Here is a 24,113-nt window from a genome sequence, read left to right on the forward strand (position 1 = left end):
ATAAAAATAATTAAAAAAAAATCTTTGATCGTTGACGCCTTGAAAAAAAAACTTTTACTAAATACGCCCTTAAGAAAATATAAAAAAAAACTTTGATCGTTGACGGCCTGAAAAAAAAAAAATCAACTGTCACTAAATACGCCCTCAAGAAATTAAAAAAAAAAACTTTGATCGTTGACGCCTTGCAAAAAAACTTCTACTAAATACGCCCTCAAGAAAATATTAAAAAAAACTTTGATCGTTGACGCCTTGCAAAAAAACTTCCACTAAATACGCCCTCAAGAAAATATAAAAAAAAAAACTTTGATCGCTGACGCCTTGAAAAAAAAAAACAACTAAACACTCGCTTAATACGCCTTCATGAAAATTATTTAAAAAAAACTTTGAGCGTTGACGCCTTGAAAAAAAAACATTCACTAAATTTGCCCTCAATAAATTATTTAAAAAAAAAAACTTTGATCGTTGACGCCTTGAAATTTTTTTTTCGCTAAATACGCCCTCAATAAATAATTAAAACAAAACTTTGATCGTTGGCGACTTGAAAAAAATTCAACTGTCACTAAATACGCCCTCAAGAAAATATAAAAAAAAAACCTTTGATCGCTGACGGCTTGACAAAAAATCAACTGTCACTAAATACGCCATCAAGAAAATATAAAAAAAAACTTTGATCGCTGACGCCTTGAAAAAAACTAAACTCTCGCTTAATACGCCTTCATAAATAAAAAAAAAACTTTGATCGTTGACGCCTTGAAAAAAAAAGTTTCACTAAATTGGCCCTGAATAAATTATTAAAAAAAACTTTGATCGTTGACGGCTTGAAAATGTTTTTTTCATTAAATACGCCCTCAATAAATTATTTAAAACACATTTTTGATCGTTGACGGCTTGAAAAAAAATCAACTGTCACTAAATACGCCCTCAATAAATTATTTAAAAAAAAACTTTGATCGTTGACGCCTTGAAAAAAACTTAACTCTCGCTTAATACGCCTGCATAAAAATTATTAAAAAAAAACTTTGATCGTTGGCGCCTTGAAAAAAAAAACTTTCACTAATACGCCCTCAAGAAATTATTAAAAAAAACTTTGATCGTTGACGGCTTGAAAAAAAAACTTCCACTGAATACGCCCTCAATAAAATATTTAAAAAAAACTTTGATCGTTGACGACTGGAAAAAAAAATTCAACTGTCACTAAATACGCCATTAAGAAAATATAAAAAAAAAACTTTGATCGCTGACGCCTTGAAAAAAAAAACTAAACTCTCGCTTAATACGCCTTCATAAATTTAAAAAAAAAACTTTGATCGTTGACGCCTTGAAAAAAAAAGTTTCACTGAATTGGCCCTGAATAAATTATTAAAAAAAAACTTTGATCGTTGACGCCTTGAAAATGTTTTTTTCATTAAATACGCCCTCAATAAATTATTTAAAACAAATTTTTGATCGTTGACGGCTTGAAAAAAAATCAACTGTCACTAAATACGCCCTCAATAAATTATTTTAAAAAAAACTTTGATCGTTGACGCCTTGAAAAAAACTAAACTCTCGCTTAATACGCCTTCATAAATAAAAAAAAAAACTTTGATCGCTGACGGCTTGACAAAAAATCAACTGTCACTAAATACGCCATCAAGAAAATATAAAAAAAAACTTTGATCGCTGACGCCTTGAAAAAAACTTAACTCTCGCTTAATACGCCTGCATAAAAATTATTAAAAAAAAACTTTGATCGTTGGCGCCTTGAAAAAAAAACTTTCACTAATACGCCCTCAAGAAATTATTAAAAAAAACTTTGATCGTTGACGGCTTGAAAAAACTTCCACTGAATACGCCCTCAATAAAATATTTAAAAAAAACTTTGATCGTTGACGACTGGAAAAAAAAATTCAACTGTCACTAAATACGCCATTAAGAAAATATAAAAAAACTTTGATCGCTGACGCCTTGAAAAAAAAAACTAAACTCTCGCTTAATACGCCTTCATAAATTTAAAAAAAAAACTTTGATCGTTGACGCCTTGAAAAAAAAAGTTTCACTGAATTGGCCCTGAATAAATTATTAAAAAAAAACTTTGATCGTTGACGCCTTGAAAATGTTTTTTTCATTAAATACGCCCTCAATAAATTATTTAAAACAAATTTTTGATCGTTGACGGCTTGAAAAAAAATCAACTGTCACTAAATACGCCCTCAATAAATTATTTTAAAAAAAACTTTGATCGTTGACGCCTTGAAAAAAACTAAACTCTCGCTTAATACGCCTGCATAAAAATTATTAAAAAAAAACTTTGATCGTTGGCGCCTTAAAAAAAAAAAAACTTTCACTAATACGCCCTCAAGAAATTATTAAAAAAAACTTTGATCGTTGACGGCTTGAAAAAAACTTCCACTGAATACGCCCTCAAGAAAATATTTAAAAAAAAAACTTTGATCGTTGACGACTGGAAAAAAAATTCAACTGTCACTAAATACGCCCTCAACAAAATAAAAAAAAACTTTGATCGCTGACGCCTTGAAAAAAAACTAAACTCTCGCTTAATACGCCTTCATAAAAATTATTTTAAAAAAATTTGATCGTTGGCGCCTTGAAAAAAAAACTTTTTCTAAATTCGCCCTCAATAAATTATTTAAAAAAAAAAAACTTTGATCGTTGACGGCTTGAAAAAAAATCAACTGTCACTAAATACGCCCTCTAGAAAATATATAAAAAAAAGCTTAGATCGCTGACGCCTTGAAAAAAAAACTTAACTCTCGCTTAATACGCCTTCATAAAAATTATTTAAAAAAACTTTGATCGTTGACGCCTTGAAAAAAACTAAAGTTTAGCTTAATACGCCCTCATAAAAATCTTGAAAAATCGAAATCGCACTAAAACGGCCAGCTATTTTTATTATAAAGCCTTTGACTAACTGGATAGGCCCTCCTGGATTTTGTTAGTAAAATACTTAGATCGTTATCGGCCAGATCCAAATCCAACTTTGACTATGTACGCCAAAGTGTTTTTTTTTATATAGAGTCATTTCTCCCCAACTGGAAACAAAAAAGTACAAATTCGAAATCTTCTTTTTCTGATCCTGCTGAAATTTGGCGAAACTGTTTATCATATTGAAACATGCAAAAATCTTCTATTTTTTGACATTGCCCCAAAGTTTTGCGATTTTCGCCAGTTAAAAAAAACTTTGTCAAATATTTTGGAAAAAAAATTGGTAGAGCAATATTCGACTGCAATTTTTAAAAGAAACTTGACGCTGATTCAATTCAGCGTCATGATTTTGATTAAAATCAAACATGGCAGCATTTTGAGCAATTAGAATAAATGATGCAGGGATGATCAACTTGCCCTAACAAGTCAAGTTTGATTCGAATAAAAAATTTGATGAATTCAGTGTTTCTTAAAAAAGCAGTCGATTTTTGCTTTTTTGTATCCAAGACATGGCCATTTGAAAACTAATTAATTTAATATAAAAAAAATAGATGAAAATCGTAAAACTTTGGGGCGGTGCCAAAAAGTAGGGATTTTGCATGTTTCGATAGGATAAACAGCTCCGCTAAATTTCAGGCATGTTCAGAAAAAGTCAATTTCGAGTGGTGTTCCGCTTCGTGAAATGGCCTCGTAAGCAATTGTATGCACTCAAACAAATGAGTTCGCGTAATCGTGAACAGAGTTCATGCCAACGGGAACCAGGAATAAAACTGTTCACTTTCATGGTGCAATGCACTATAAAAGTTGAACAGTTTTCTAACTGTTCTAAAACAGTTAGATCTCTAAATCTAAACTATCAAGGATTCAATAACGTTATTTCAATATTTTCTATCACATATATCACATCAATAATATATGCAAGAATAACAATATATTCATGAACTTATTGATGTTTAGATATTTTTTTAGCATTACTGCTACAATATATAAAGCAAATTTCACGTTTTTGTTTGGTACGCATTTGTTGACTGTATACGCCCTTCCTATAACACACTTACACCCCTAACGCCTTATGGGGGAAAACACCCCCCATTGAAGAATCCTGGATACGGGCCTGCTGTGGATCCGTTGACGAAACCGCAAGGTTTAAGAGGGCCACATTATAAGGTGTTACGTCGATTCCGTTTTTTCCGGATATGTATACGTGAAGGTGTATTTAAGAAGTTCCATTTTCGAGTGATTTTATAGCAATTCCTCATAGGGACGTGGCGTTACATCGTGCTGCCATCTGGTTTTTTTAAGTGCAAGAGTGGAAAAGTGCTGAGTCATCGTCTAAAAATAGACGACGTCCTATCTCGCCCAGCAAAATGAAGTCGATAAAGTAGTCGGTTTCGATAAGAAAAAGTGGAAAACGTGGTCTAAAAATAGCGACGCCATCCCCCTATTGAGCAAGGCAAAAATAAATTGAATGGTTAAGTTCAAGGTTATGGAACAACCGTAGTTGATAAAAAATATTTTAATTTATTTTTTTTCTATTTTCCCTTGTTTGCGTGTTTTAATGGGTCCCGCCAGTTTTGTTCCCGCTGGCCGGCACCGAAATTATGGGAAACTACAATCTAAATCAGGCTTGGGTTATGCTGATTATCTATGTCCCAGATGTTGTTAGGTCTCTTGCCGCTTCCAACGACCCTTTTCAGAATGGCTAATCTCCTTGTGGTCCGATTTGGAGGTCATTGGGTCATAGCGGCAACCATTTCCGATTAATGATTTCATTTTTAAATATTTTCTGCAAGAAAAAGAAATCAAAATAATTACATTTATCGACGCCGTTGCTCCCCCAGAACCAATTACTCAACGTCATTGTTCTTTTCTTAAGTTTCTTCTTTCTGACCTCTTTTCCTGCATTCTGGTCACATCCGGCCAAAAAGCGTTCCACCCTTCTCCCATTGTGCTTACTCCCACGTGCATTTTCCCACCGGGCACGTCCTCGTCACCGCGCGGTCAAAAGCACTATTCCCAGTTGGAGTGTGCTGGCCACTGTGAAAATTACTTTTCCCTTCTCTCTCTCTCTCTGTTGTGAGTTTGCCAACATTAAAGCATAACTTCAGGCGGGAAATCTCAACGAGCGAGTCTAGTGCAGTCGTGAGGGCATAACTTTCGGGCGTAATTCCGGTATAAATTTCCACGCCGAAGGGAAGGGAGCTGGGAAATGTTTGCGAAATGCTCGGAAATGTTGCACACGAGCGGAGAAACCGTCATGTCAAATGATATATTTTTCCGGCCTCCTTCGACTCTTCTCGTTAAGGAAAAATATAGTTAACGTGTACGAGAACGGCAATTTGCGTAGAACTTGCAGTTCCCGGTTTGGAATCCGCACCGAGTCTGCAACTGAGTTCGAACTTTTCAGTTTATTTAAAAGGGAGGATGGAGCCCATATTTTCCGGAACAAACAAGTTGTGTATCGTGCCAAATATTTCACAAATTTGTCCCATTTGAAACATTTTTTACAGTTTTACTTCAAACCAGGGACCACCCCAACCTAACAAAATAACCAGCAAAAGTGGCAAAACTGGCAAAATAGCATTCGGAAGCAATGTAAACAAAAAATTCTACTCCGGAAACAGCACGAAACCAAAGGTGGAGAGTTGGTGGGGCACCGATTGGCACGCACGCAACCAATTCTTGCTCATTTCCGGCCGCCTGCCGACTCTCGGCTTGTGTGTTTGTGTACGTTTCACGGGGATTTTCGAGGAACCGGGGTTGCCACCGTGTTTGTGGGCTCACGGGGAGTGTGGCTGCCGGTAGATGTAAACAGATGTCTGAAAATTTGAAAAAAATGTTATTCCACATTTTTGAAAACTGACTTTTTTTCGTACTATTTTTTTGTGAAACTTTGTCCGTGAATTAATAATAAAAAAAAAAGTCAGTTTAAGTTTGTCATTAACATTTTCGGGCTGCGAATATTCAAAAATCTGTATCTTGAAAATGAATTTTCTAATCGATTTGGTGTCTTCCGCATGACTGTAGGTTATGATGAGGACTTTTCAGAAAAAAAACCGTACACCAGGGTGACCTTGATAGTCGAGGGGACAGGTTTGAGATTTTTCCACAAAATGGTACACAGAAAAAAAAAATTCGGTAAATTTACATCATTTATGATGTACCAAAAGTGCACGTCATTAATGATGCGAAATTACATCAAATTCATTGTAAATTTAAATGCCATCCGATTTAATCGTGCCGAACAAATAGCGCTTCAGAAAATGTAAATTTCCGATGAAATCTACGTAAATTTACCGAAGCCAAAATTTTTTTTGCCCCGTTGAATCTAGAATCTGATGTAATTTTCAAACGTTTTTGTAAATCATGGTTCAAATAGATAAAATTCTACCTCATTTTGGACAAAGTTTGACTGCCAATAATAAACCACATATTGATCAATAATAAAGTTAATATGTCTGTACTGCTAAACAACAAAAAACGTTTGAAAATTACAACACATTATAGAATCAACGGAGCAGTGAACATTTCTTTTCAACAACAACAAAAACTTAACTGTCGACCTTACGCAAGGTTCTTAAAAAGGAGGTGATTTTACAATACGGAATGTACTCACCTGTAAATAACTTCGAAAAGGACGATCCGCGAGTCAAGCTTCCAGCTCTGAGTTTGGCAAAGAGGACCAGCTGCGAGAGAAGTAACGGGCAGAAATGGCCAAATTGGGCCAGATGCTGGCTGCTGGCGATAAGTCAACGCTGCCATGTACTGAAGGAGAAGCGACGAAAACGGACGCCCGGCGTGCCCAGCAGGATCAGGGAGTAACTTTTCCGAAAGCAAGGCTATAATCAGAACCATCTGCCGGAACCGTTTCGGCGCGTTGACATCGAGACCGAGTACTTTTGAATGACTACACCCAGGTCGACCAGGAAACGTTCATTTCGCTGTGCTGGACAAATATCAAATCCTTTCTGAAGACGAATTCGGAACTATTCAAACAACGAAGTGGCGTCGACATCTTAACCATTAAAGTGTTTTTATATTTCCTTGTTTGATGGAATATTCTAGTTCCCACACAAGCAAGAAAGCATCCCTTGCAGCTGTCCCCGGAACAAGGGGACAACAACAACGACAGCCACCCAGCAGCATCCGCACCCAAGCAGAGAGCGCTTACTTCTTGACGGCCTGTCCGACCTTGGCCTTCTTGGTTCCGCGCACCTTCTTCATACGGTTCTTGCGTTCCTTGCGCTGCTTGCGGGTCATCTTCTTCTTCTCGTACAGTCCGTGGCGGCCCAGTCGGTGCTTGGGTTCTAACTTCTTGGCGTTGTCCAGGGTGTCGTAGATGAGCCCGAAACCGGTCGACTTGCCGCCGCCAAAGTTGTTCTTGAAGCCGAACACGAACACCACATCCGGGGTGACCTTGCACATGGCGGCCAGCTTGTCGCGGATCTCCTTCTTCGAGACCGAGGCCAGACCCGGGTGCAGCAAGTCGCAGATCATCTGCTTGCGGCACAACAACCGGTTGGTCATGAAACGGCGGGTACGAATCGTCGCGGTCGACATCTTGGCGGTCCTTTTTAGCAGACAGAGGAAAAAATCCACACGTTCTGGCACGGCACTTTAGCGTAAAAGCTGAAACCTAGAATGACATTCAATTTAGTTGTAGGGAGATTAGGTAGCAATCTCGCGCGTAACTCACCAAGGTCGGCGCCTGAATGACAAGAGGTTCCAGCGAAAATCGGTTCGGAACGGTTGCCGAGCTGGCCAGTTTGAGATCAAAAACCTGGACTGCATTATGAATGACTGCAAAATTGAAAATTGCGGGTTTTGTTTACATTCAAAGCTTTGACGTTTAATCTCAATGACCTGCTGCGCTAGTAGACTGGTATGTGATGAAATGTCGGATTTGTTGTCGGAGTCAGGGATGCCAGATAATCAAATTGCCGAAACAGCTGCAAAAAAACTGCAGACTGCCGTCTAAATAAAGAAAAAAGAAGAAATCATATGAATAATGCATATGCTTTTCCATCGAGTACGTAATGTTGATTTATCTGCACCTTGACGTTTATTTTCGTCTCTCTATATAATCATTTTCAACTGAAACACTAAACCATTAAGTAGCTTTATAAGAATTGTTTGTTTTTTTTCAAGGTTTTTCAAAACCTTGATATTAAGAAAAAAAAAAACAAACCATGGGTGAGAGATTGAAATAGGGTCAACCAAAACTTTCAAAATATTGAACAAAACATAAGTAAATAGCTAGCTCCATGCGTTTCCCTTTTTTCTAATTCAATAAAGTTGACGGTTCCAAGAATAATATTACAATATTTTTGCTTTTTGTCAGTACCTGGATACCCCACACTAAAAAAGGATTCAAAAAGACCAAAAAAACATTTAAAAAAAAAATCTTTTCAAAATAATAGAAACCACAAAATAACGAGTTTCTATCGGTATTGTTGTTTCTGATATTTGAAAAAAAAAGTTCTTACTGAATGTACTTGTGTTTTCAAAAAAAAAGTTTTGTTTTTATATTTCGAAAATTGTGGTGACATTACATGTTGAACAATTCTTTTATAAGTTAAATGTGGCTAATGAAAAATCGTTGAGATCCAGAATTTCAACATTTCAATTGAAAAAAAAAACGAAAATGTTTTAAGCTTCCGTATAGTTAACCTGCAATCGTTATTTTCAAAAAAACGAAACAACATTTATCATCGAAAATTCACTTAAATTCAAATTATTTTTAATAAACATGCTCAAATGATTTAAAGTGCAAAGGAATGCATATTTAATTAATTTCAGCTGAATGCTCTTAAATTTAATTTTTTAACTTTTTGAAAATATATTTTTGCTCCTGGTTTTTCGAGTAATTTTTTTAATAATGGTGGAGGGGTGGGTTGATCGACGAAAGCTTTGTAAAATATTTGCTGCAAACTTGATCGCGGGCCATACTTTGGGCACCCCTGATTTACATCTACGGATTCACCCTATTAAAAAGTTTTTTACGGAATTAACATAAGACTTTCAGACCATATTGCGAAATTAGGTCAATATCGAAGACATTTCTAATAAATTGAATCACCCTAATTAAAACTAGTAAAATAATTCCCTTCTGCAGTAACTCCGACAAATTCCAGCATATACCTTGAAAAGTTTATACCCTTGCCACTTGTCAAGTTGCACCTGGCAACACGACAAATATTTCAAAGAGCCACAATGAAGTGAAATAAAACAGTCTATCTCGCTCACATCTTTAAGAAAAGACATCTAAACAAGCGATATGCATTTTTTTTAGCCTGGAGATACGCCCAAGTGAAGTATTTGCGGTGAAATCGTTTGGTAAAAATGTAAGTCTAAAAGGGAAACAAAACGGATACAATAATTGTGAAAAAAAAAGTCGCGTGAGAGCATCTGATCTGAAAACCCTCTTCCGGGATTCTAGGTGTCGGACCATCAAAGTGCTGTAAAGATGTTTATCCGCTTCCTGCAGCAGGGCAGCTGGTCAACGTAGACAGCTCGTCGAATACGCCAATCTTGAAAAAATCCGGAATATCCTGGGAGACTCGACCGTGTGATACGAGACGGATTCATACTTTAGAGTGGACATGAGTGAGGAGGTGATTGACCAGCCAAAGATGCAAATCGGAAACGGAACGTCCTCTACTTACCTGGTTCTGCAGAAAAATGGTAGACACTGAGAAAAGGACTAAGAAACTCCGTTGCAATCAGGACCAAGGTGTTTCATTCGAGTACCATCATCAAGAAACTTCCGTGAATCCGAGATTGGCAGTCCGGATCAAATCTCACGTCGAAAGTGGTAGGCAACAAAATCAAAAATGTGTTCTGCAAAAGGAAAAATGAAAAAAATACTCACCAAAATCAACAGCTGGAAGACACCAATTTCCTTCCACTTCCACTTCCTTCCGAAAAGAATTCGCGATTAAGATATTCTCTAGGCGAAACGCGTTTTGGTTCAAATGTTCCGGTGAATGTCACCGGACTCTGGATTCAAAAAGTGTCCCCACCATCGATAAAGATTGCCAATTTCACCATAACAGTGGTCCGCCGTAAAGAAACTTACATTTACAAGCAACCGAACCGACCCGCGGCAGCACACAATTGTTTTGATTTTGCTAAGTGTCAAACACAAAAGTAAGGAAAAATTAAGGATTTTACAACATTTTAGCATTTACATGAAACGTTTTTAAATGTTTTTCACAGTTTACATGTTTTTTATCCATTCAAATTTGTGGGTTTTCGTTAACATTTTTTTCATTTACGTAAGATTCACCGGTTACGTACAATCTCATTTTACATGATGGGTGTTTAAATGACATTCAACCATTTACATCGGATTTCAAATTTACATAAAGCGATTTTACGTCCAAAACAATGTTTCCGTGTCGGGTAATTTTACACTTTTTTTTCTGTGTATGGAATCATAATTACCATGGTAGAGAAGTGCTCAAAATATTTAAAGAAGAAGATTGCATAAAACTTTGAAATGTTTAAGAATTTAGTCAACTTTAATTTAGAAAATATGGATAAAAAGGGTATGGGTCTCGTGGCGCAGGGGTAGCGGCTTCGGCTGCCGATCCCGATGATGCTATGAGACGCGGGTTCGATTCCCGCCTTATCCACTGAGCTTCTATCGGATGGTGAAGTAAAACGTCGGTCCCGGTTTCTCCTGTCTCGTCAGAGGCGCTGGAGCAGAAATCCCACGTTAGAGGAAGGCCATGCCCCGGGGGGCGTAGTGCCAATAGTTTCGTTTTTTCATAGTTTCGTTCGGATAAAAAGGGTTGTTTTGTTTTTCTCAAAATGTGTTCATTTTTTCAATGAAAATGAGTTCGAATCGGAAAACAGAATTCTTTTTTGGGTTCTATGGATTCATTATAAAATTGTTCACTAAGAGAAGTTAAAATTAGTTTGTAAATGGTGTTTTTTTAAACACCATTCTAAAAAAATGATTTTTATAAACAAAACTAAATTTAATTAATTCTAGACAAAACTCGAACTTTTTACAATTTAATCCAGAATTTAGAAATTCTTTTTTTTTGTTAAAAAGCTTATAAACTTTGTTAACATGATTGAAATTGAACATTGATATTTTTGCCTTCCTCACTGAGGTAAGGCTATAATCCTGCTCTAAAAATGAACTTTGTATAAAAATGTCGTAGACCCACCTTCATGTATACATAAAAACTCAGAATCGATAACTGAACAAATGTCTGTGTGTATGTGTGTGTGTATGTGTGTGTGTATGTGTGTGTGTATGTATGTGACCAACAAACTAGCTCATGTTTCTCGGCACTGGCTGAACCGATTTGACCCGAACTTGTTGCATTCGACTTGGTTTAGGGTCCCATAGATCGAGTTTTATACAGATTGAAGTTTCGATAAGTAGTTCAAAAGTTATGAATAAAAATGTGTTTTCACATATATTTGGATCTCACTTAAATGTATGTAAACTATGTCCGGGTCCATCATCCGACCCATCGTTAGTTAGGTTATCAAAAGACCTTTCCAACGAGTCCAAAACATTGAAGATCTGGCAACCCTGTCTCGAGTTATGGCCACTTAAGTGATATTTATGTACTTTTTTGAAGCCGGATCTCACTTAAATGTATGTAAACTATGTCCGGGTCCACTATTCGACCCGACGTTGGTTAGGTTATCAAAAGACCTTTCCAACGAGTGTAAAACATTGAAGATCTGGCAACCCTGTCTCGAGATATGGCCACTTAAGTGATATTGATGTACTTTTTTGAAGCCAGATCTCACTTAAATGTATGTAAACTATGTCCGGGTCCACTATCCGACCCGACGTTGGTTAGGTTATCAAAAGACCTTTCCAATGAGTCCAAAACATTGAAGATCTGGCAACCCTGTCTCGAGATATGGCCACTTAAGTGATATTGATATACTTATTTGAAGCCGGATCTCACTTAAATGTATGTAAACTATGTTCGGGTCCATCATCCGACCCATCGTTGGTTAGATTATTAAAAGACCTTTCCAACGAGTCTAAAACATTGAAGATCTGGCAACCCTGTCTCGAGATATGGCCCCTCAAGTGATATTGATGTACTTTTTTGAAGCCGGATCTCACTTAAACTATGTCCGGATCCACCATCCGACCTATTGTTGGTTAGGTTATCAAAAGACCTTTCCAGCGAGCCCAAAACATTGAAGATCTGACAACCCTGTCTCGAGATATGGCCACTTAAGTGATATCGATGTACTTTTTGGAAGCCGGATCTAAACAATAGATGACACTTGTGTACATCCATTGTTGTGAGGAAGGCTCCAACCACATAGGTGGATTAAGTTAGTTTTCTTTAAACCTCTAGCAGCAAGCTTAGTTATGAATCATATACAAAAAAAAATATTTGAATTTATTTCCATTTCCACGGTATCCAACTTTTTAACCCAACTATTTTTAAAACATGTAGTACATGTACAGTATAGTACATGTTTTAAAAATAATAATCTTGAGAAGAATCTTGCCAGTTGGAAAATATTCCAACATTTTCAATTTTTATTTATTTATTAATCCTTATTTATTTGATTTCAATTTCCATAAGACTTGTTTTTATTATACATTTTAGTGTTTAAGGGGACTATAATATAATATATTCAGCGGTAGAGTTCGGGATGGTGCAAACCTGGTACAATGACAAAGTTTTTTTTTTCAAAAAAATGATTTTTTGAAAAAATGCAAAAAGTAGTTTTTTCTCCACGTACTTTAAATGTTCCAGTTTCAAAGCGTTTGAACCGAAAAATAAAAGTTATATTATTTTCTTGAATAAACTTTATAAAAAAACATTTAATTTTAAGGTTTTCTACTAGCTATTTTTGTTCATAAAAGGATTCAAAAACATTTTATATTTCAAGAATTTTTCAGTAGAAAAAAATAATATTTGATTTGGAAAATTATTGGTTTATAGAAAAAGAAAAGGAAATATCGTGTTTTTTCTGACTTTGCAGGGATATTTTATAAAGTTAAACAATGTTCTACATAGTTGTAAAACAGACTATGACAAATAATTTGTAAAAAAAAATTAACCATCACAAGTTATCGTAATTTACGAACAATTTGTTTGAAAAAGATATAAATGGGTAATTTTCCGCCAACTCACAGAGCAGTTGCACCGAAACCTCTTCGATTTGTGTGAAACTTTTTCCTAAGGGGTAACTTTTGTCCCTGATCACGAATCTGAGGTCCGTTTATTTATATCTCGTGACGGAGGGGCGGTACGACACCTTCCATTTTTGAACATGCGAAAAAAGAGGTGTTTTTCAATAATTGAAGCCTGAAACGGTGATGAGATAGAAATTTGGTATCAAAGGGACTTATATGTAAAATTGTACGCTCGATTTGATGGCGTACTAAAAATTCTAAAAAAACGCATTTTTCACAAAAAAAAATGCTAAAAAACTATTAAAAACACTGCGATTTTCCGTTACTAGACTGAAAAAACATCACGAGTTATTGCGATTTTACGAAAAAAAAGTTTTGGAAAAGTTACTTTTTGCGTTTCTTTTTGTTTCGTCGTCCGTGTCTGTAGCGGGTGACCATGAACGGCCATGATCAATGACGACCAACTTATGGCCTATCTACAATCACTTAGCTTAGAATAGTTAAGTAAAGTAAAACTTAGAAAATGTACACAACTTACGGCCGTCATCCACAATCAACTTAGAAAATTTGCTGGGCTGATATACGTTGCTATGCAGTTGTTTGTTTACCTTTGATATGGAAACGTCAACTTACTGTAGATTTTGAAATTTTCCAAACCATACGTCAAGTTTCTAATTTTATTCCTTTTCATTGTAGAAGATCAGATTCATTTCCATTGATTCAAACTCCTAAGCTAAGTGAAATTTTCTAAGTTAAGTGATTGTAGATAGGCCATTATTTAAAACTTTTTTTTTCGTAAAATCGCGATAACTTGTGACGTTTATTAGCAAATCCCTTATGTTTATTTATCAATTTTTTTGTAATTGTCTGCACTAAAGCTTTGTAGAACATTGTTACACACTTAAAAAATAAACCTGCAAAGTTAAAAAACACGAATTATAACATGCAAATTAAGTTCTGCATGAAAAACTTACCCTTCTGGGTTAAAGAAGATTCGAAAGGTATATAAAATTTCCTTAAAATTACATATTCGAAAAAAAATTACAGTTGAATAATGAAAATCGGCAAAATCTAAAAAAAAAAATCTTTTTTTTATGAAAAATACATTATTTCGGAATTTCGAGTACGCCATCAAATTGGGCGTCCAATTTTACATAAAAGTCCCTTTGACACTAAATTTCCAGGAAAAGGAAGGAATTTCACATTGAAACTAAAAGAATATAAATTAAAAAAAAAGTTTAAATCTTCGACAATTACATTGTGGAACAAGTTGGCGAGGAACCAATAAACTATAACATAAAAGGCAATAAAAGATGTTTATGCCTAGTGAAGTTGTCGAAATTGATTGCAGTTTTTGCAAAACAACAATCAATTCTCATAACCCAAGATCGAATTATCAGCAAAGTGATTCCACTTTAGCAATTATCCAAGATAAATGATCCCTCTAACGAGTCAATAAATTGCTCAAACATGTTTAGTAACCCATAGTTGTAGCTGATAAATTGAAACATCTCGACACCGAGCCCACTTCTAATCAGCCGATTTTGGCCAAAAAAGGCATCGCACCAATATAAAGAGCACTTTTATTGAGCCATTTTTCTCAATTACCCCCGGAAAAAAGGTGAAAGCATAGCGGTAAAAGTAGGAAACTTTCTTCCTCGCGCACCAAAGTTTGCCCAGCGCTGCAAAAACCATAATGGCATCAATAATGAATAAAAATTATTGCCGATAAAAAGCAAAACTCATAATTTTTACCCCGGCAGCAGCAGCAAGGGGTCGCCAACTGCTGCCATCGACCGCCATTGGTAGGGCAGGGGTCGTTCGATTTTGGTCACGTCCTGCCACGTGATTGGCATGCCAATTGACTGCTGATCGGGAAAATTTGGGGCCAAGTTGGTCGCTTGCCGGTGGGGTCAATAGATTAAAAACTGCGCTGATTAAGTCGGGTAGCAGTGCGGGATGAGCTTAGTTATTATATTTTCCGATCGAATGATATTAAATTTCAAAAATGTCAGTTATTGCTTTACCTTAAAAAAAAATCATTTCATTTTTCAGCCAAAACTAGAAAAGTAAAGTGACCATTCGCAGTCAAAGTTTGGCCGTATTTCGCCTTTCCGACCGGCCTTGGACCTTTTTATTTCCAAACCTAAATGATGTCCTCCACCCACGCACACTGGCAGTCCGGGGAAAAAGTTCCTGTGGGAATGGGCAGGCAATAACCAGTTCCAGTTCCAAGAACAAGGTAAAAAGAACCTGTTTGCTCCCTTGTTTTCGAAATTCCCTACCTGAAGAAGGCCAGGCGAAATTTTGGGGCAAAAAAAAGGGGAGCGGGAGATTTATACCAGCCGGCCAACTAATCCCAAACTGTTTGTCGATAAATCACCGTATGGAGAGCTAATAAATAAAACATTTTGCACCATTTTCCCTTCGCGAGATGCTGCCCAATGCTCGCAAAACGCTGGAGAGAGATTTTCCGGGGATTTGAAAATACTTTTGAAAGCTTGAATTTGAATGTTTTTTTATGCTAATAATTACTTAAACTTCAAGCACAGCAACAACAAAAACATTCTTCCATCAAAATTATTAAAAATCATGCTAAAATTTTAAATTTGAAATGCTATTTCCACACATATTAAAAAATAATCTTGAAAAAAGCAGTGATAAAACCTTTTTATTCTGTAAATTATAATTTTAAAAGACACCTAAGAGCTCTAAAATAGCTCCAAAAAATAATTCATAACCCGTCAAAAAAACGATTTGTAAATGTTAGCTCAGAACCATTCTCAAAATTTAAAGAGGCTTGGATGTCGGTTTAAAGTTTAAGTGTCTTCGATCAAAAATATTCCTGGAGTGTTAGAATTTCAAAATCATCCTTAAAGTGAACCACCCTAATTTTCACCCAGACCAAAGTTTTTCCCATTTCCATTTAGGCCGTTGCAAATATTTTTCAATGTTTATGTAAAATATAAGTTTATGTTAAAATAAGCTTCAATGTTTTGTTTTAGTTGATCTGAGAGACAATGATACAATTTATTTTAAAAAAAACTAATTTTATATTAATTTTGTTCTTTTATAAATGCCTACAAACTTGAAAAATCAATGTTATCATTATATTTCCAATGCATGAAATTTTTGATATTATTACTAACGGAAAACGGTGCACTTTGCGAAAAAATCATATTTTTGATCAATTACAAATTTTTATGGACAATTTTTCCTTCATTTTCAACAGCTTAAATGTTGGCAATTTCATCCAACTAACAAAAAAAAATTGTGAAATGCCTTTTAAAAGAAAAAAATGAATTATATTCCAGGCAAACCAGATCAAACCAGATTAGTTTGCCGAAGAACCCGAAATGATCAGAAACAAATTATTGCGATACATTTAGGTAAGAATCAGCGTCGTCCGATATGTTTTCCATAGCGACACTCTTTTATTTTTGAAGGTTGAACTTTAATGAATAAAGTGTTGTACGCTAAAACATTGTATTTGAATGAACAGAAAAGGTGTCAATTTTGCGGGCATTTCCGGGCATGATCCGCTAGGTGTACTGTGCCCGAATCCCAAAGATGAGCTTGATTGGTTGCGACAGGACCTGGTGCTTTGATTTTGAAGTTCAAATGGGATTTAACCCATGGGTCATTCCAGGTCAACTGAGTACACTTTTGGATTCGACCTTCACCGATATGGACCAAACTTGGAGGGAACGTTCATCTATCGAAAGTTAACAGAAATCCCAAGTTTGGTGCTGATTAGACCATCCCTCTATTTTTGGAGCCGCCCTCTCTTTTGGCGATTTTCTAAAAAACTTTTTCTTTCTATTTGAGCAAAATACTTTCTACAGGTTGCATTATATAGAAAATTGTCCAAGGAATTTGATAAAAATATAATTTCAACCCTTAAACGCTCACTAATATTATATTTAAACGTTTTAAGTGTTAAGATTCAATTTGACTGATTTCTTATATTTTAATTTGTTTTATTTTATCACCATCGTGATACTCGGACAATTTTACATAATAATCAATGTAGACCTCAAAATAAAATGAACCATTGGCAAGATACAGCGATTTTACTGAAAAAAAGTTTGATTTTACGCAGCACTTGGAAGTACATGGTGTACTTTTCAACAAAAAGGAATGAATCCTGCATAGTTCGGTTTCTATATGTGAGAAATTTATTTCAGATTTGAATTCATAGAACAGGGTGCAGCGCAAAATCAAACTTTGTTTCAGTAAAATTGCTGTATCTCGCCAACAGTTTATTTTAGTTTGAGGTCTACATTGATGATTATGTAAAATTGTCCGGGGAACACGATGGTGATAAAATAAAATAAATAAAAATATAAGGAATTGGTTAAAACTGAATTTTTATGCTTTAAGTGTTAAAATATAATATTAGTGGGCATTTAAGGGTTAAAATTTTATTTTTGTCGAATTTTGTTGGACAATTTTCTATAAAATGCAAACTGTAGAAAGTATTAAAAGAAAAAAAGTTTTTTAGAAAATCGCCAAAAAAGAGGGCGGTGCCAAAAATAGAGGGATGGTCCAATCAGCACCAAACTTGGGATTTCTGTTAACTATCGATAGAAGAACGTTCCCTCCAAGTTTGGTCCATATCGGTGAAGGTCGAGTCCAAAAGTGTACTCAGTTGACCTGGAATGACCCCCATATAATCGGTGCATTTTTGTTTTTGCCAGTTAAGAGACCCTTATCTATTTTTTTATGTTTCTCAAAAACCTCATGAGCTCTTAGCCCGTGTTCCAGAGTACAACTTTGCCAAAGAGTGCGAAAAGATTCGTCAACTAATAAGAATTTTACAGAATTTATAACACCACCGCTGAAAACATAGATGTAGATCTACTTTTTCTTCTAGCTCTTATGGCAACCACCAGCTTGCTTGGTTGCATGAGCGTCGCGATGCCTAACTCACTTTTTTCTGCAGGAGCAGCAAGTGCTGTCAGAAGAGAGTGAAGAAAAACTGATAATTTTTTTCATGCTGGTCCAATAATGGTGGAGAAGGGTAAAAACTTTGACAAATAAATATTTGCAACCGCCTTACTTACGTTAGACCGAAATGTCAAAACATGTAACACCCCTCGATGAACCGACCCAACCATTCAAAGAGTCTTCTGAACCTAAAACAAACAAGCGACCAATTCGAAGCCAAACATTTCTTTCCCAAAGTTGAAGTTGTTTTTGCAGTACACACACACACCTTCGAAAAAACAAGTCCCAATCTAGTCGAATCCACCCCTCACTCGAGATCTAGCCCCCAATTCAGAGCAAAAGACGATGTTTTTATCGGTTGTCATCGGATGGCGTTGTCGGGCTTTACGACCCGCCCGGTCACGCGATGGCGGTCCACCTTTTATCGAACGTCGATTCGGACGACGGTATTGAGCCTTGATTATCTTGTTATTTCCGGGAAAATGGCAGCCGACGCCATCCCCACGAAAGTCGGAGTCGGACAAAGTTTGGGATGGGTCTCTCTTTTGTTGAGCGGTGGTGGGTGGGGTTGGCCACTCTTGGAACCAAGGGTTGGGGGCGGAGCTCGATTGGATGGCTCTGTAGAGGTTTTTTGGTTGGAAATAGAAACTTGTACTGGTGGATATTCAGGATTTCTTCAGGAATCCAAATTCAAATTATTTTTAAACCTCTTAAAATAAACGAATTTGTGTAAATTTTAATAAGAATACAAAATAAATGTAACTAGTTTAAGGTAAAACTTTCAAAAACCTCTTCAAAAGTTGTGTGTACACAGAAAAAAATAATCTAAATTTGGAAGCTGTAATTTTGGAAGGTTGAATATTTATTACCTCTTTTATGATGTAATTTTACCTCAATTTAGACTGAAAAAGTGACATTACACCAGAAAAGTGGAAAAATTACACATTTCCAGAGGTAAAATTACACCTTTTTTTCTGATATAAAAGATGTACCCCTTCCCAGATGTTATATTACCATGATTTTTTTTCTGTGTACTCAAGAAAGATGACTGAACTCAAGAAATTGACAAAAAGATATCTTCAATTTCAAAAGTCTTCAATACCCACTCCCTTTAAGACGAGGCTGCAAGTCACGCTCTTACCCTTTCTCCCTTACAGTTTACTCATCCAATTTGTCAGAGTGACGAATTTGTCACTTCGTCACTGTGCCTGTGCCAACGAGGCCAAAAACGGTATTTTTGCTTTGCTTGCGCAACTCCCCCTAAGGCAACAAAAAAAGCTCGAAAGGAAAAAGTCATTTTGCCGACTCGCCGCCTAGGATCGTCAAAAAGTAACCCAAAAATGCTCCCCCAGCACGACACTGAAAGAGACTTTTGCCGCAGACAATACACCACGTTTTTTGACCCTTCTGCCACGTGTCCTCTCAACTTCGTCCAAAAAAAAAAGCGTTTCCAATGACGGTGGATGCAGTTGGGATAAAAATGATTGCTTCCGGTTGACAGTTGAAAGGACGACGAGCAGCAGGAGAAACGAACGAAAAAAATGTTGCGAGGCCCTGACGAAATGCACACCCAATTTCTCCCCGCGGGGCGAAACCCGCCCGAAATAGAGGCGAATCTTCTTTTTTTTTCGGGCGTGCAACCAGTTGGGCGAGGTGTGGAGGCGCAAAAAAATAGGCGCCGATTTTTGAAGGAAGAAGAGCAGAGCAGAGTGATTGCGTTACTGGACGGTGGGACGAAAAGAGATTAAGTGGAATAAGTTTTGCTGTATTGTACATCAATTTTTTACCAATATATTCATAATGTTTTGTAACAATCCCAAACACGCTATCGGATTATGTTATTATTTTTTTATGTTTTTTGCTTCAATATGTTTCGGTCAGGTATTTTCAATTTTTTGCAATTGTTTGCTCTACAACTTTGTAGAAAATTGTTACACTCTAAAAAAAAAACCTTGCAAAGTTAGGAAAACACGAGATTTTAACATGAAAAAATTTCGTTCTAAATGAAAAATGACCCTTCTGAGTTGATTAAGATTCAAAAAGTACATTCTATTTCCCTAAAAATGAAATGTTAAAAAAAATATAGTTGAGTTACGGAAGATGGCAAAGTTTTGAGTCATCAAATCGGGCGTCCAATTTCACATAAAAGTCCCTTTGATACCGAATTTCCATCCAGACTTCAAATTATTGAAAAGCACGTATTTTTTTGCATGTTCAAAAATTTAAGGGGTCGTACCGCCCCACCGTCACGAGATATCGAAAAATGAAGCTCGGATTCGTGATCAGGGACAGAAATTACACTTATGACAAATTTTCATCTTATCTTTTGCATAAACAGTTCAAACTCATCATTAAGATTCGAAATTTATTCATCGTTATTGGAAAATTGTCGAAAGACTCTAAAAAGTATTCCTTTTCGAAATTGTTTTCCAAGCTTGTTAATCGATAAAATTATCGTCGATAATACAGTGTCTTGCGAACCTTCGTGGTGAACGGACACTAGAGCTGCGGTATTTTTTACTACCTAAGCTCAGAGTTATTTCAAAACAAAATTCACAGTCTTTTTAAAGACTACCTGAGTTATTTTCCAGAATTCTAAACAGTCTTTTCAAGACTAACCCCACCTGAAATTTTTTTGTATTTTGCAAACGAAGCCATCTTTTTAAGAGAACTTTGCTTGCAAAATGCGTCAAAACAAAGGTAAACGCAAATCTTCTGAAGATTTGGTCGTTACGTCGGTGAAGCGTTTGAACGCTAAACCGGCTAACGGAAACAGAAAAAGAAAACAGCCTCTTCTGAGGTCTGATTCTGATTCTGAATGTGAGGTCAATCCTCCAATTCCATTGACAAACAGTTTCGGTGTTTTATCCGAAACTGATGACAAGGAACCTTCTCCTCGTACTGAGCCTTCTGCCGTCGAGAAAGAGTAAAGGCTCCGCCAATTGTAGTGACTTCCGTCTCCGATTTGGCCAGCTTTCGAACGCAACTGAAGAATTGCAAGGAAACTTGCAATTTGAAAGTTTCGTTCCAGCTTGGTCGAAGAGGAGAATGTCGCTTGTTGACGGAATCTTTACAAGATCACCAAACTTTTGTTGGTTATTTGAAAACCACAAACACAATTTCTACACGTATGAGACCAAGAATGCTCGGCCATTCAAGGCGGTCTTGAAAGGTCTCTCCAACGACTTGTCGGTGGATGAGATCAAAAACGAACTTAAGGTGTTGCTTGGCTTTGCCCCATCCCAAGTAATACCAATGAAGAAAAAATCAAACGGGAATATTTCTCGCTTTGGTTTGACTTCACAATTTTATCTGATTCATTTCAACAGAAATGAAATCAACAATTTGAAACTTTTGGACAAAGTTCAGTTTTTGTTCCATGTACGGGTAAAGTGGGAGCATTTTAAGAAACATGGCGGTAATGGCCAGAATCTGACCCAGTGCCGGCGTTGCCAGGCATTCGGTCACGGTACTGATCATTGCGCCATGGTTCCAAAATGCATGGTTTGCGGGGATTCTTCTCACGACAAGGACAATTGTCCCGTGAAAGAAGTCACCCAATTTAAATGTGCAAATTGTGGTGGAAATCACAAATCAAATTTCTGGGATTGCCCCATCAGAAAAAGGTTTTGGATTCTCGTGCTAAGCATCAGCCGAAATCCAAACCGAAATTTTCTCAAAGTCAGGTTGTACCTGCATCTTTAAATCAAACGTTCGTGCTGTCTCACTCGAACAATTCTAGAAATACCCCTACCGTGGAAAAGTTAGGTAACAACAATGGCATTTCTTATGCTAACGTCGTTTCGGGTTCATCCACGAATTTTAAATCCTCTACCAATCTTTCTGAAATTGGGCAGGTACCTCAAATCTCATTTGAAAATTTTTCTGCTGGCAACGCTTTGGGATCTTCTGATGTTACGTTTGAAAAAATGACTTTTTTGCAAAACTCACTGTTTGGTTTGATTCAAACAATGAGTAATGCTACATCCATGATGGAAGCAATCCAGATTGGATTAAAATTTGCGAATGATGTTGTTCTTACCCTGAAGTTTAATCATGGATCTAAGTAATTCCATCAATATTATGAATTTTAATGCTCGCTCTTTAAAAGCGAAAGAAAATGAATTTTTCAACTTTTACGAGTTCATAACGTGCATGTTGCTGTTATAACCGAAACATTTTTAAAAACTGGCACTTATTTGAAAAGTGATCCAGATTATAAAGTTATAACTAATAACCGAATGAATCGAAATGGCGGTGGAGTTGCAATAGTTATCCACCGTAGTATGACTTATAGCACGTTACGTGACTTTAAGTTAAAAGTTATTGAAAGTTTGGGCATTGAACTTGAAACTTCTTTTGGGAAAATTATGATTGCAGCTGCATATTTGCCATTCCAATGCACTGGGGAAAATAAAAATTATTTCAAAGGGGATTTGAATAAACTTACTCGGCATAGATCTCGATTTTTGATCATCGGTGATTTTAATGCCAAACACCAATCTTGGAATAATTCAAAAGTAAATTCCAATGGTAAAATTCTGTTCAGAGATTGCACTTCTGGTCTTTATTCGGTTTTATACCCGAATGGGCCAACTTGCTTTTCTTCTGTTAGAAATCCATCAACAATTGATTTGGTTTTGACAAATCAAAGTCAGTATTGTGGTCCTTTAGTGACTCATGCTGATTTTGATTCTGATCATCTTCCAGTAACTTTTTCACTTTCTCATGAAGCAGTTACCAGACCCAATAGTTCTGTGTTTAATTACCACAAAGCTAATTGGGACAGGTATCAGCATCATATTGAGAATAATTTAAATCATGATTTTGTTTTAGAAACCAAAGCTGATATTGATTCAGCCTTGGAATCTTTAACTAATGCAATTTTGGATGCTAGGAATATTGCTATTCCTAAAGTCCAAGTCAAATTTGATTCTCCCATTATTGATGACGATCTTCAGCTTCTGATTCGTCTGAAAATGTTCGCCGAAGACAGTATCAACGTTCTCGTGATCCTGCACTGAAGCGAATTCAAAAGATTTGCAAAAGGTTATTGACCACAGATTCACTCTCCTGCGAAATGAAAAGTTCGCAAGAGATGTCGAACAAATTAAACCTTATTCCAAACCTTTTGGAAACTTTCAAAGGTTCTTAAGAAACCTCAAAACCCATCCCTTCTTTAAAAGATGGTGATAATATTCTATTAACTAATGGGGAAAAAGCTCAAAAACTTGCTCAGCAGTTTGAGAGTGCTCATAATTTCAACTTGAATGTTTTGAGTCCTATTGAAAATCAAATTTCAATAGAATTTCAGAATATTGTTGAACAAGAATTTTCATCAGATGAAGTTTTTAATACGGATCTGAATGAAATAAAATCTATTATCAAAAATTTAAAAATATGAAAGCCCCTGGTGAGGATGGCATTTTTACATTTTAATTAAAAATTACCAGAAGCAACTTTAAGTTGCTTGGTCAAAATTTTCAACAAATGTTTTGATTTGGCATATTTTCCCAGTAGTTGGAAAAATGCCAAAGTAATTCCGATTTTGAAACCGGATAAAAATCCTGCTGAAGCCTCAAGCTATCGGCCCATTAGTTTGCTTTCATCTATTAGTAAATTATTCGAAAGAATAATTCTTAATAGAATGATGACGCACATTAATGAAAATTCAATTTTCGCTGATGAGCAGTTTGGATTTCGCCTTGGGCATTCAACTACTCATCAGTTGTTGAGAGTTTCAAATTTAATTCGAAGCAACAAATCTGAGGGCTATTCTACTGGCGCTGCTCTTCTAGACATAGAAAAAGCATTTGACAGTGTTTGGCATAAAGGTTTGATTGCGAAATTGAAAAGGTTTAATTTTCCGATTTATATCGTGAAAATTATTCAAAATTATTTGACGGATCGTACTCTGCAGGTATGTTATCAGAATAGCAAATCTGATCAACTACCTGTACGTGCTGGCGTCCCTCAAGGAAGCATTTTGGGTCCAATTTTATACAATATTTTTACTTCTGACTTGCCTGATTTGCCCCAGGATGTCAGAAATCACTTTTGCTGATGACACAAGCATCTCCGCCAAAGGCAGAAGCCTTCG

At 36.2% G+C, this 24,113-nt stretch overlaps 2 protein-coding genes across 6 annotated transcripts in view; one reads left to right on the forward strand and one right to left on the reverse strand.

Annotated features, from left to right (window-relative positions):
* Positions 1-24,113, forward strand: part of LOC6041749 (hemicentin-1) — a 321,332-nt gene that overhangs the window by 248,145 nt on the left and 49,074 nt on the right. The window lies entirely within an intron of this gene.
* On the reverse strand, positions 6,939-7,558 carry LOC119768576 (40S ribosomal protein S24-like). The gene has a single exon (XM_038258597.1). The coding sequence runs from the start codon at positions 7,483-7,485 to the stop codon at positions 7,093-7,095; it is 393 nt and encodes a 130-aa protein (XP_038114525.1). The 5' UTR covers positions 7,486-7,558; the 3' UTR covers positions 6,939-7,092.

Source organism: Culex quinquefasciatus, chromosome 3 (genome assembly GCF_015732765.1).
Source record: "Culex quinquefasciatus strain JHB chromosome 3, VPISU_Cqui_1.0_pri_paternal, whole genome shotgun sequence".
NCBI classification, from domain to species: Eukaryota; Metazoa; Arthropoda; class Insecta; order Diptera; family Culicidae; genus Culex; species Culex quinquefasciatus.